Raw genomic sequence first — 14,457 nt, 5'->3', positions numbered from 1 at the left:
ACAAAGTAATAATAAAGTAATAATGTAATTAAATATCATATCATGCTTTATGTATATCAAGTAAGACTTTAGTTTGTTAAACTTTTACCTTAAAATATAAATAAAATCGGTTGTTATTTAAAATATGAGTTTGCACATCATTCTAGATGATTGAATTAAAAAGTCTGCTTCCAACATTCTTGATTATGGGTATGACAAACTTATGTTGACGACCTTTTTTGGTAGAAACTCCCTAATACTTTTTGCCATACTACTTTGAGAGACACAACACATTTAATCCATACTACTTGTTGTAAGTGTTAAATCGAGAGGGGGGTTGCGGCGAACGAGGAAGAAGAAAGCGATCTTGGGTGGAATGGATAATGTTTTCTTACAAACCAAAGCCGCAATTACTGCTGAGTCTGAGTGTCCCAAAACGGTGCGTGGTGTCAGTAGCACACCCAACTTCAGCTTCAGCCACTACAAACTCCCTCAATGCCATAATCAACCACTATTCATCCCAAGGTGCTCACCGACAAGTTCTTGTTACCTACGCCTCTATGCTCAAAACCCATGTCCCTTCTGACGCCTACACCTTCCCCAGTCTTCTCAGAGCTTGCTCTTCTCTCAACCTCTTTTCCCTCGGTCTCTCCCTCCATCAACGGGTCCTTGTTAAAGGCTTGTCTATTGATCCCTACATTGCCTCTTCTTTGATAAATTTCTATGCCAAATTTGGGTGCGCCGATGTTGCTCGCAAAGTATTCGACTTTATGCCTGTGAGGAACGTTGTACCTTGGACCACCATTATTGGGTGCTACTCACGCTTGGGTCATGTTCCTGAGGCCTTTTTTCTGTTTGACGGAATGCGTCGCCAGGGAATTCCACCCACTAGCGTTACCATGCTGAGTTTGCTGCTTGGAGTTTCGGAGCTTGCTACCGTGCAGTGTTTGCATGGCTGTGTAATTTCGTATGGGTTTATGTCTGATACAAACTTATCAAATTCTATGCTGAATGTCTATGGGAAGTGTGGAAACATTGATGACTCTAGGAAATTGTTTGATTACATGGATGAAAGGGACCTGGTTTCGTGGAATTCGTTGATCTCAGCTTATGCTCAGATTGGGAATCTATGTGAAGTTCTGCTACTTCTTAAGACAATGAGGGTACAAGGTGTTGAGCTTGATCGGCAGACTTTTGGGTCTGTCTTGTCTGTGGCTGCATCAAGGGGTGAGTTGAAATTGGGAAGGTGCTTGCATGGGCAAATTTTAAGAGCTGGCTTTGACTTGGATGCACATGTTGAAACATCATTGATTGTAACGTACCTAAAAGGTGGGAACATTGACATTGCATTTAGAATATTTGAAAGGAGTTCAGATAGAGATGTCGTTTTGTGGACAGCAATGATCTCAGGCCTTGCGCAGAGTGGGTCTGCAGACAAAGCACTAACTATTTTCCGACGGATGTTAAAATTTAAAGTGAAGCCATCTACTGCTACTATGGCTAGTGTAATCACAGCTTGTGCACAGCTTGGGTCTTTTAATTTGGGGACATCGATTCATGGTTATATAATAAGGCAGGAATTACACATGGATATAGCTATTCAGAACGCTCTTGTGACCATGTATGCTAAGTGTGGTCACTTGGATCAGAGTTCCATTGTATTTAATATGATGGACAAAAGGGATTTGGTTTCCTGGAATGCTATGGTTACTGGATATGCTCAAAATGGCTATGTTTGCAAGGCCATGTTCCTTTTTAATGAAATGAGGTCTGATCATCAAACACCTGATTCAATAACCATTATTTCCCTCCTCCAAGGGTGTGCATCCACTGGACAACTTCACTTGGGAAAATGGATCCACGGTTTTGAGATAAAAAATGGCCTTAGTCAATGCATCTTGGTTGACACTTCTTTGGTCGACATGTACTGCAAATGTGGTGATTTGGATACTGCCCAGAGGTGTTTCAACCAGATGCCAAGTCATGATTCGGTCTCATGGAGCGCCATAATTGCAGGATATGGCTATCATGGCCAAGGGGAGATTGCATTGAGGTCATACTCAAAGTTCCTGGAAAGTGGGATGAAACCCAACCATGTGATTTTCCTCTCAGTCCTATCTTCATGTAGTCATAATGGACTTGTAGAACAGGGCTTGAACATATACGAATCAATGACCAAAGATTTTGGGATTGCACCAAATCTTGAACACCATGCTTGTGTAGTGGATCTCCTCAGTCGTGCTGGGAGGGTAGAGGAGGCATTTAACGTGTACAAGAAAAAGTTCTCAGATCCTGTGCTCGATGTTTTGGGTATTATCCTCGATGCTTGTCGAGCAACTGGGAATAATGAACTTGGTGATAGAATAGCTAATGATATTCTCCTGCTGAGGCCTACGCATGCTGGAAATTTTGTACAGTTAGCACATTGCTATGCCTCAACAAACAGGTGGGAAGAAGTGGGTGAGGCATGGACTCATATGAGATCTCTTGGCTTGAAAAAAATTCCTGGTTGGAGCTTTATTGACATACATGGGACCATCACTACATTTTTCACTGATCACAACTCACACCCTCTGTTTCAAGAAATAGTTGGTACACTAAAATTTTTGAGAAAGGAAATGATCAAAATGCAGGAAGTGGACAGTAACCTTGAAAGCAGCCACGTGATATCACAATAACATGCTGAAATTTTATATCTAAACGGAATTTTTTCCAAGACCGGCTGGCACTCTTGTGAGCCGCCTCAATGTTTTTCAATTTCCACAGTTTTTGAGACGTTCACTTTCTTTTCTTTTATATTTTTGGCGCATCAGGTATCTAATGAAGTCTTATGTACATAGGCAGATGACTTACCATAATACATTCATACAGAGTTTTTAGCAACATCCCAACATTTTTAGCATGGAAAAGGGGTTGCACTCACAAGGCAAGGATAAATACATGTAAGCTTACTCCTACTCAGAATGAGGCAGGTTTTAGGATTTGAACCTACAACCTCAAATTCCAACCCAACCATATTGTTGTATCAATGCTCCCTTTTATTTTGATGGAAAAATTATTTATAATTTTTCTTTTTTTTCCCAATGAATCATTACATAATACTATTATCTTCATATTGCTTCCAGAATGTTTCAACTTCTGTAAAAGGATTAAAACGTTATGTAATTATCATAAGTTTTTTTAAAAAAATACTGTTTAATTAAAAAAAATTAAAAGTACCGTCAAACATTATAAATTGTATTAATTGTAAAAGTATATATATTTTTGTGTTCGTAGTGAAATCACCATCCGTTAATGAAAATGACTTTGCATAAAATATGACCATATATTATATTTTTCATTTAGTTCATGAAGACATTCAAAATCCTTTTAACAAAAAACTCCAGATAGATCACCTTTCCCCATATTCAATTTTTTAAAAATGAAGCAAAAACAATAAAGTGTATCACTGGGTCAAAAAGTAGAACTTTTTTTTTTTATGAAACGGCAAAAAAGTAGAAAAATGTTTACTAAAACCAAAGTAAAATAACTTTTGTTATCTTTTGATTTTGGAAAAATATTTTTGAGATATATGTCTACATAAAACAAAAATAAAAACATTATATATAATGTTAAATTACTAATATGAGATAAAATAAGTAAACTACCGGGAAAAGTGAGTCTTCCAAAGCATACCTTTTTACAATTGGTTAAAATTTATTAAAAATTATAAGTAAGACTCATTAAATAAAAAAATCTAAAATTATATGATTCAATAAATAAGAAAAAATAGAATGTACAATAATTTATATTTATGCCATCTTTTTGTCTATCTCTTTCTTACAAAATATAATAATTGTACCGTCCGTATCCGGGCGTTGACTAAGTCAAGATCAAAGTCAACGCCTGGAGGGTCAAAGTCAACGCCTGGAGAGTCAAAGTCAACGCAGGGCGTCGCCTAGGTGGAGAGACGCCAAGTGCCAGCATCGCCAAGAGGAAGCGTCGCCAAGGCAAGGCGTCGCCTAGGTGAAGGCGTCGCTCAACCAGGGCGTCGCCAAGATCAAATATCATTGAGTCAAGGCAATCACTGTGCGGCTCCCCGATACCCATGGGTAGGAAAGACCATGGAGGGGGCGACGCCGTGGGAAGGCCCCAAACCCTGTATAACCAGGGAACAGTAATAAAGAGGAGAGAAAGGTGGCTTCAAGGCCATAGTAACAACACCAGTATAGGGCAGCCTGACTCGTGAAGTACCCCTGCCGCCCCAGAGACGCCTTTGGGACAGATACGACCCAAGAGGAAGGTCACGCCCAGGGTAGACGGGTGCAGGGTACGAGAGGAGGGCAGATACGCTCTCAAAGTAAGTGACTAAATGATTGGGGGCATGAGTTGGCACCCAAAAAGTCACCCCTAGCGCAGTAGCACTCCCAAGCAGGAGGACTCACACGTAGAAACGTCCCCAGATGGGCAGAAACGCTCCCAGATGGGGTCACGGCGTCGTGAGGCCCTCCACTCCACGTGTACGACAACCATGTCAGAATAGAAACACCCTTTAGTCAGGTGCCAGGTAATTAAAGTCATTCAATACAGTTTCCGTTTCGAGCGTTCAGGTACTATAATGGCTCTCAAGCGTTTCAACGTCTTAAATGCGCTACGTTTTCTAATTAGATGCGCTGATTGAGTGCGTTACATTTGTAATTAAAGGCGCTTTAAATGCTTGGGTAGTTTAAATAGCGCTGAGAATGTTGGAAACGGGGTTTGAACTTTTGGCAAATTGACCAGAACTCTCTAGTTGCTTGCTCGTGCTTTGAGGTTACGAACAAGGGACTGGGAAAAGATTTTTGCCCGAGGGAGAAGAACACACACAATACACAGTTCTTTTTACCGCCTTCAGAGTGCCACACGCGGTGCTCAGAGACGGAGGTGAATAGTTTTGGTGTTTCTTGCTGGCTGACTTGAGCGTCGGAGTGCAAACGGCCGCTAGGGCGCCTCTTTGTCCTCTTTTTTGCAGGAATCCACAGGTAACCAGTGGGAAGGAGTCCCTAGCTGACGGTTGAGGTCGCGCACGAAGACGTCCCGGTCAACCGGACGGAACAATAATATATATCATAATTATAAAGAGAGATAAACACAAAAGAAAATAGAAAATGATATATATATAAATTGTTGTATAAGTATCTTAAATTTAAATACATTTTTTTTCTCAAACAATGTATTTTAAAGAATATAATACAGTATAATATATAAATGTCCATAACATAGGTATACAATAGTACAAGATTGCGATGTTAAATGAGGTAAGAAAGCAAGGTTGAATTTATTAATTATGAATATAATGACAGAAAATAAGGAGAGAGGGTGTGTGTATGGAACATAAGAGAGAAACACGTAAACATAGCCAGGGGTACAGTTTGGAGTATGCGAATCTTGAAACCAAACCAAGCTTTAACGAATAAATTATTAATCGCAGTCAAGATCCTCTTCTTCTGCAGCTTAGTACCACATCGTTGCAATTTGCAAAGATGAATAGGAAGCAGCAAAAAGCCTTCAGATTGGTGATATGGATTCTGGGACTCTTTCTCATCGCTTACATTGCAGGACGACCCTTGTATTGGCATCTCAATGAAACCCTTAATGCCACCTCTTCTCCTTGTCCTCCTTGTCAATGTGATTGCTCTCTTCAACCCCTTATTTCTCTTCCAGAAGGTATATTCACTTTTCTTTCTTAGTCATCATCATGCTTGATTCAAAATATATACAAAAACTGCTCCACCTGCATGTTCGTCATATTGGGTTATTAGGATACTTAGGTTTGGATATATTTGGTTACCCATCGTAAACTCATTGTGTTAGACACACTCTCTTAAACACATTTTTTATTGATTAAGATTTACAAAACTTTGTAAGGCTTAATGCTTATTTAATTATTAGTCTCACGATAATTAGTATTGAATAATAATAGAGTGCATTAGAAAGTTCATGTTATTAAACTCTTTAAATAATATATTCAATGAAAACCTAAACACACTCTTAACCATGCGTTGTTACACTTGCTTGTAGATTTCATCTAGGAATAGGAATGGTTTTTAACCTTTATTTTTAATTACCTTTACAAAGTGAAAAATGAAACTCCATGTAATCAAATTTGTATGCAAGTGTTAGGTCATTCATGGTTTACATTCATTCTGATATGGTAAACGGTTTTTTTTGTTGTACATATATTCTGCTAAACGTGGTTTGTAAGCCCAGGAGTATTGATTAAGGGAATGGCTAATCAAATACTGTGATCAAATATTGAACTTAGTCAAACAAAATCTATGTCCATTCAATGGAAAACAAGATAGTTGATAGTGTCTTCATAGATGTGTTTTTTATGCTCTGACATTCATTGCCAATTACTAACACGGTGTCTCTGCTTGATTCTGCAGGATTGACCAACAATTCCATTCTAGGTTAGTTCCTCCACCCTTTAGTACATTAGAGAAAAGCAACAGGTGCAAGGTCATGATTAAATTAAGTATCTCATGTAGGGAGAGGTTTTTGATCCCAACTTTCTGCATCTACTCGCACTCCTAAAATAGTGTAACACTTTATTTACATCAAGTGATTAATCTTACAATCTAATTTATTGGGATAACTTTGGCACAATGGTGATGGTAGTCACAAATGGTGAGGATATCTAATCCTCTCCCACTTTTTCATGATAGTGTGTAACATAAGGTGGAAGTAGAAGCGAAGACATTATTATAAATTTGCAGAGTCTTAAAATCACGTGTCCTGCCAATGTTCTTGCAAAATAACACTTTCTTAGTTGTTAGTTAATTTTGCTGAAATGGGGAAAAGGAGCTGAACAAGATATTTAGGTCCTCTCTATATTTCATTGTTAATTCTAGATCAAGTTATTTCAACATAGATATAAGTTCACACTTTTAGTCATACCAAATCCAAACACTTCTCAATGAAAAAAGTGCAAACGCTAGTCCAAAACACAATTGCCAAAAGCTAACATTGTCCACTCATATGAGAAAAAGGTGCATAAATATTGTACAAAGTGGCATTATAAGTGAAAAAAAAAACATTTCGGGTGCATCCAAGGTCCCCCCTGTGACAATGATGTGTTATAATTAGCTATGCTCATGCAGTTAAAAGTCTAAAATGGTTTTAACATTTTAGTCTGATATAGGGGATACTGACATACTTTTCTGGAGAATAATACTTCCAAAAGGCGTGGCTTGTTATAATGAATCCGAATTCTGGTAGTTTTGATCCTAGACAAGTTGAGATTTTATATATTTAGGATATGTATGTTGTAGATTGCATGAGGCATGACCAAGAGGTGACTGAAGAGGTGGGGAAGAGTTTTTCAGACCTTTTAGCAGACGAAGTAAGGGAAAAGGAAGCTGAAGCTGAGGAAAAACAAAGAAAGGCAGATACAAAACTTTTAGAGGCTAAGAAGATAGCTTCTCAGTACCAAAAGGAGGCTGACAAGTGCAATTCAGGGATGGAAACTTGTGAGCAGGCAAGGGAAAGAGCTGAGGCAGCACTTGAAAATCAACTGAAAGATACTGCTTTGTGGGAGCTCAGGGCACGCCAAAGAGGATGGAACAAAAATGCTTCAAAGAAAGCTCGAGCACGTTCTTAAGTAGGTTAGAGCCCCTTTTGTTTCACACTAGTTCTTTCATTCTTCTATTCTTCTTTTGATTGTTGTGATTACTTGATATATTATTTAGTAAAAAATAAATGCACAAGGATACTTTTGGTTTTAAATTTGCATTAGATTGAGCCATGTATTTTTCAACTTAGCACTCAACGATTCAGTTTGCTCATGAATCATTAATTTTTCTAACTATTTGTTTTATTGTGAGCAGTATATTTTTTTATATCAGCCTATTATATCACTGTGTAAATAATGTGACTATTTACCTGATATTAGGTAGTGTTGAACCTTAACAGTGGCTAATTAAAACCTGAAATATATAACAAACAATTTGTTTGTTGTCTTGTGTTTGAAGAAAGTTGGCTGACATGTGTGTTTCATTGGGAGTTACATTTTTATATGTCAAATGTGAAAAAGTGCAGAAGTTTCATCCTTACTTCAAAAGGGTTGTTTGTCATTTAGTATGAGACGGATAACCAAACACAAATTGCAAACCTTCATGAACTAGAAAAGATAAAGTTATTCCCCTTTAAAGGTAAACCAAGTTGGAAAAAAAAAAATACTCCATCATGAACTTAAAAAGATAGAGTTATCTTTATTTTTAAAGGTGAAGCAATTTGAAAAATCAAAACTTCTATCAAGTTTTCGTCTTTAAAAATTTTAATTGTACGTGAATTAAAATAATGCGTAAGTTATGTGATGTTTTTTACATAGTAGAATTAATCTTTAAGAAAAAGGATATTTTTAAGCATTAAACATGGTTCTTCTATAAAAAAAAATGATACTTTGATATCATCCAAAAAAAAAAATACATACTTAATAATTAATTTTAATAATATTTAGTTGGAAGAGAAATCTGTCCCACTAATTACTTTTGTGTTGAAGAGATTTTTAACGACTTTAGATTTTGTGCATTTCTAGAATAGATTTAGGTTATACATTGTATAAAAAGTATATACTTAGTTACTTATTTATTATAATAATACATTTTTTTAACTCAATAAATAATACTCTGTAACATAATATTATATTTATATTAATACCATTCATATGGAAATATACATTAGTTATATACATACTTTAATTATATGATTAATATATGGTGTTAATGCATCAAATTACTTTAATCTGGTGTATTGAGTAAATTTAAGTTCATAAAATTGATCTAATCAAATTTTTGGATAAAGCATACATGCCTACAAACTCATCCCACAAGCGCTTCTCGTTGAACACTTCACGGTTGAAACTTGAGACCATATTTTCTGGAAATACTTTTGGAATGAAAATAAAGAGGAAAAAAAGAGGGATTATGAAATAGTACATAGAAATAAAGTATATTATTAGTTAATGCATTTCTAAGTTGGAGTGGTTTAAATTTATTGCAAAATCCAGTCTAAACTAGTTTGTTTAGATTGATAAAAACAAATATAATCCTATTATAGCAAAAATTACGTTTAACTCTCCTGAAATTATATTAAATAATACTTATATTTTTTTAATTTTAAAATAAACATATATTTTTCTGAGATTTTTAACAAAATCACAGTTATATCTTCTTTAATTTTTGTCTCTTATAGTTTCAATAAAATAACATTTATATTTTATATTTCTTTTATACAAAGTGATAGTAGCTCTCGTATTTGATCTAAAACTAATATATTGATTAAAATTTAAGTGGAAAATAATGAAAATTAAAAATTAAATTTTTCAAATTTTAAAAACATTATTTATTTAAAATATTCATTACTATTTTAATTAAAAATTACTTTTTTTAAAAAATAGACTATGAAAAATTTTAAAATTATTTTAATTTTTAAAATTTATATTAAATTATTTTAAATTTATTATATTTGTTAAATCACTTACAAACTTTCACACAGAGACCTTAATAAACTTTCTTCATAAATCTAATCTAATATATCAAAACTCAAACAATTTCACTTTCCTCTCAAATCACTCCAAATCTATTATCTTAAATTTCTTCTCAAATCCAAACATAGTATAATGACATGATTGAACCATAACATCTTTTCAAAAGGCTATAAAATAAAAACCAAAAGTTAAGAAAAAAAAATTCAAACTGAAATTTCAACTGTCTTGACGTAAAGATAGTAGACAAAAGTGCAGATAAGCAAGGTTTATGAGAATTCAGACTTCTTCAAATCTTTTCAATATTAAGTGGCAAACTATATACACAAAGTAATAGAGGCTTTTGGAATTATGGATATAATATAGGGAGAAAAATAAAGAAAACTAACCTGGTGAGATTATGAACAAAATTTCAGAGAATGTTTCAGCAAATGAAACTCAATATTTTGTGTTGGTAATGAAGATTCTGTGATGAGAATGAAAGGTACTATACAATGTTGCTAGCAGATACAAATGAAGAATCTAGAAATATAAGAATTTAATCGGTCATGTACATCAACGAATGGCAAATTTTATGACAGAAAAATTTAATATAATAAATATACATAAAACCGTAAAACAACAGAAAAAAATATCCATTCAGAAGTACATGCTTTTGCGTTGGTTTGCCTATTTAAGAGGATTTTTTTTATCAACAAAGAGATAAACACAAAATTACATATATAATTGTTGTTGTATGAGTATCTCAATTTTAAATATTTGTTGTCTTAAACAGTGTATTTTAAAAGATATGATAGTATATAACATATAAGTGCTACTTCACACTTGAGGTATACAGTATTACAAGATTGGAATATGTAAACGAGATAATAAAACTAGGTTAAATTGACTATTGGTGAATAAAAAGAAAAAGGAAATAAGAAGAGAAGGTGTGTGTATGGAATAAGATAGAAGAAACACATAAATATGAGGGTGCAGTTTCATGTATACACGAATCTTTGAAACCAAACCTTTAAACAGATAAGTTATTATTCGCAGTTAAGATTAACTTTTTTTTGCAGCTTAGTATCACGTAATTGCAATTTGCAAAAATGAATAGGAGGCAAGAAAAAGCCTTCAGATTGGTGATATGGATTCTGGGACTCTTTCTCATCGCTTACATTGCAGGACGACCCTTGTATTGGCATCTCAATGAAACCCTTAATGCCACCTCTTCTCCTTGTCCTCCTTGTCAATGTGATTGCTCTCTTCAACCTCTTATTTCTCTTCCAGAAGGTATTCACTTTTCTTTCTTAGTCATCATGATGTTTGATTCAAAATATGTACAAAAACTGCTCCACTTGTTGCTCATATTGGGCTATTAGGATACTTAGGTTAGGATATATTTGGTTATCCATCAGAAAGTATGTTATTATACTCTTTAAATAATTTATTCAATGAAAAACTAAACACACACCTAATCATGTGTTGTTACACTTGCTTGTATAGATTTAATCTAGAAATAGGAAGAGTTTTTCTCCTTTCTTTTTAGTTTCCTTTACAGAGTAAAAATTGAAACACCATGTGATCAAATATTGTTATGCGAAGCATTAGGTGCTTCATGATTTACATTCATTCTGATTACGGGAGATGAATTGTTTGCTGTACATATATTCTCATAAATTGAAAGCCGGGTAGTATTGATTAAATGATTGGCCAATCAAATAGTGTGATCAAATACTAACTTTATTAATAACAATCTTTGGCCATGTAATGTAGACGTGTTTCTTGTGCTCTGATATTGATTGTTGATTACTAACATGGTGTATCAGCTTGTTCCTGCATGATTGACCAATAATTCCATTATAGGTTAGTTCCTCCCCTTTAGTACATTAAATAAAGGTCACAAGTACAAGATCTCATGATTATATATACGCCTTGGTTTAAGTATCTCATGTAGGATGATGATGCATTTTGGGGGTCAAGCCTTTCTTTTTATTCTGGAGACTTGATAAAGATAGGGAAATTACTAACTTGCAGTTTCCTCTGAAAGAAAAAATTCGGGAGAGGTTTTTGATCCCCACGTTTTGCATCCACACGCACTCCTAAAATAGTTAACACTGGATTTTACATCAAGTAATTAATCTTGCACACTAATTTAGAGGGTTAGCTTTGGAACAATGGTAGTCACAGTGTGAAAATGCCCCCATTGTTCCTCTCTGTATTTAATTTCTAATCTAGATTAAATTATTTCAACCCAAGTATAAGTTCTTACTTTTAGTGGTACCAAATCAAAACACTTTTTCACGACAAAAATGCAAACACTAGTCCAACCAAACAACAATTGCAAACCAAGAGCCTACTTGGTTGCCAAAAACTAACTTTGTCCACACATAAGAGAAAAAGGTGCATGAAAGTTGTATAAAGTGGCATTATGAGTGAAAAAAAAGACATTTCAGGTGCATCCAAGGCCCCCCTGTGACAATAATATGTTATAATTGACTATGTTCATGCAGTTAAAAGTGAAAAATGGTGTTAGCATTTTAGTTTGATATAGGGGACACCAACACATTTTTGTGGAGGATAAAACTTCCCAAAGGCGTGGCTAGTTATAATGAATCCAAATTCTGGAACTTTTGATCCTAGCCAATCTCATATTTTATATATTTAGCATATGTATGTTGTAGATTGCATGAGGCATGACCAAGAGGTGACTGAAGAGGTGGTGGTAAGTTTTTCAAAGCGTTTAGCAGAAGAAGTAAAGAAAAGGGAAGTTGAAGCTGAGGAAAAACAAAGAAAGGCAGATACAAAACTTTTAGAGGCTAAAAAAATAGCATCTCAATACCAAAAGGAGGCTGACAAGTGCAATTCAGGGATGGAAACTTGTGAGCAGGCAAGGGAAAGAGCCGAGACAGCACTTGAAAATCAGTTGAAAGAAACTGCTTTGTGGGAGGTCAGAGCTCGCCAAAGAGGATGGAATAAAGATGCTTCAAAGAAAGCTGCAAGTTCTTAATTAGGTTAGAGAATTTAGTTTCATAGTAGGTCCTTCATTCTTCTATTCTTTTTCTATTACTGTGGTTACTTGATATATTATTTAATGAAAAATAAATGCACAAGGATACTTTTGATTTTAAATTTGCACTAGACTGAGCCATATATTTCTCAAGTTAGTATTCTAACTACTCATTTTGCTGTGAGCAGTAGACTTGTGATATTAAAATAAAATATTATATCACTTGTCTTGTATTACCTTCAAAATATAGTGTTATATTCCTCTTTAAAGGTAAAAAAACAACTTGAAAAAAAAAATACGCCTCTTTAAGAAATGTTTAGGTGGATTGAAATAAAATGTCTAAGTTATGTGATATTTTTTTAATGTGGAGAATTATCTTAAAAAAGGTATCCTTTTAGACATCACACATGATTCATCTTTAAAATAATATACATTGATATCTAAAAAAAAACTCACTTGAGATATCTCATCATAATAATATAATGATGTATTAATACTTTAAATTGAAAATTAAAAAAAATATAATGAAAATATTAATATATTAGGTTATCAAGTAGGTTTTGTATTTCTTGGATATTTCACATAAAAATAATAATTAGTTACTATGTTAATTAAATTAAATATTATTTTAAATTTTTAAAAATTATTTCACATAAACAAAAAATAATTAGTTACTATATTAATTAAATTAAATATTATTTTAAAAATTAAAAAATTATTAATATCTAAAGTAGTTTCTATTATTAATAAAAAATTATAAAATTTTTAAATTAAAAATTTTAACTACTAATATTTTATATTCTATATTAGTCTCAAATAATTTTTTAAATAATTTTTTAATTCAATTAATAGATAAAATTTTGATAAATAATTTTTTAATTCAATTAATCTTTAAAAAGATTAATGTAATAATCTTTTAGAACTAATATAAAATCTAAAATATTAGTAGATAAAACTTTGATAAAGATACCAATTTAAAAATTACTTCATAAATTTTTATTAATAATAAAAATTATTTTAAATATCAATACTTTTTTAAGTCTCTAAAATATCTATAATTTAATTCAATAATAATTAATTATTTTGATCTTCAAATTGTAATTTAATGTTGATATATGTTCTTTTGAGAGTTCTTAATTTGTGTCACTTGTTAGTTTTTAACAAATTTAAATTCTGTGCATTTCTAGAATAGATTTAGGTTATGCAAGGTTTAAAAACTATATTCTGAATTAATTATTTATCAATAATACAGTTTATTTTAACTCAATAAATCGTGATCTGTAATATTATATTTGCATTAGTTATAGGTATACTTTAATTATATGATTAATATATATCAACACGTAGTATTCTTGAATAATATATTGAATTTTTTAGAAGATTCAATACTACCGAAACATGTATAAAAAAGATCATAACATTATCCACAACTCAAAATCTTATGAGATTAGATTTGTGTCTTACTATTTAGAATATTACATTCTGGTAAAATGACTCATTTTTTTGACAAATCCAACGAATAATATGATTTCGAACTTTTATCTGTAATCTTCCTTTAGATTTTGACCCATACCATTACAATGGTATTGTCTAAAGAAGAATTCTATTAAGTTTTCCAAAAATCTGAGATTTCTAAAATTCGTTTTTAAATCAAGATTCCTTCTAAAACTCACCTGATAGGGGATGAGAATCTAAAATTTCTCATGAAGAAAATAAGGTGTTTTATAATTGTCTGAAAATTCTACAAAACATTTTAAAATATCAAATATATTTATGACATTTTTTCAGAAAACATGATTTCCAAGAAATATAGAAACAGTAATCGAGGATGAAAAAAGATTTCATATACCGTACCGGATACCACCTCCCCACAATTCAGAACGAAAATTCCCATTCTTATGCCTTGGCAAACACGTCACCACCAGCAAGGCCTTCCACAGCTCCTCTCTCAAAATTTGAGGGATAAGGAGAGGGAGGGAGA

General features: G+C 33.1%; 2 protein-coding genes across 2 annotated transcripts; both read left to right on the top strand.

Annotated features, from left to right (window-relative positions):
* Window positions 1-167: 167 nt before the first annotated feature.
* Window positions 168-3,092, top strand: LOC137832205 (pentatricopeptide repeat-containing protein At4g04370). The gene has a single exon (XM_068640245.1). The coding sequence runs from the start codon at window positions 363-365 to the stop codon at window positions 2,655-2,657; it is 2,295 nt and encodes a 764-aa protein (XP_068496346.1). The 5' UTR covers window positions 168-362; the 3' UTR covers window positions 2,658-3,092.
* A 2,388-nt stretch (window positions 3,093-5,480) lies between these two features.
* Window positions 5,481-7,740, top strand: LOC137833151 (uncharacterized). The gene is made up of 3 exons (XM_068641513.1): window positions 5,481-5,664; window positions 6,387-6,410; window positions 7,272-7,740. The coding sequence occupies exons 1-3, from the start codon at window positions 5,481-5,483 to the stop codon at window positions 7,598-7,600; spliced, it is 537 nt and encodes a 178-aa protein (XP_068497614.1). The 3' UTR covers window positions 7,601-7,740.
* Window positions 7,741-14,457: the final 6,717 nt, after the last annotated feature.

Source organism: Phaseolus vulgaris, chromosome 6, assembly GCF_000499845.2.
Source record: "Phaseolus vulgaris cultivar G19833 chromosome 6, P. vulgaris v2.0, whole genome shotgun sequence".
NCBI classification, from domain to species: Eukaryota; Viridiplantae; Streptophyta; class Magnoliopsida; order Fabales; family Fabaceae; genus Phaseolus; species Phaseolus vulgaris.
The sequence above is the reverse complement of the archived record's forward strand: the minus strand, read 5'-3'. Positions and strand labels throughout refer to the sequence as shown.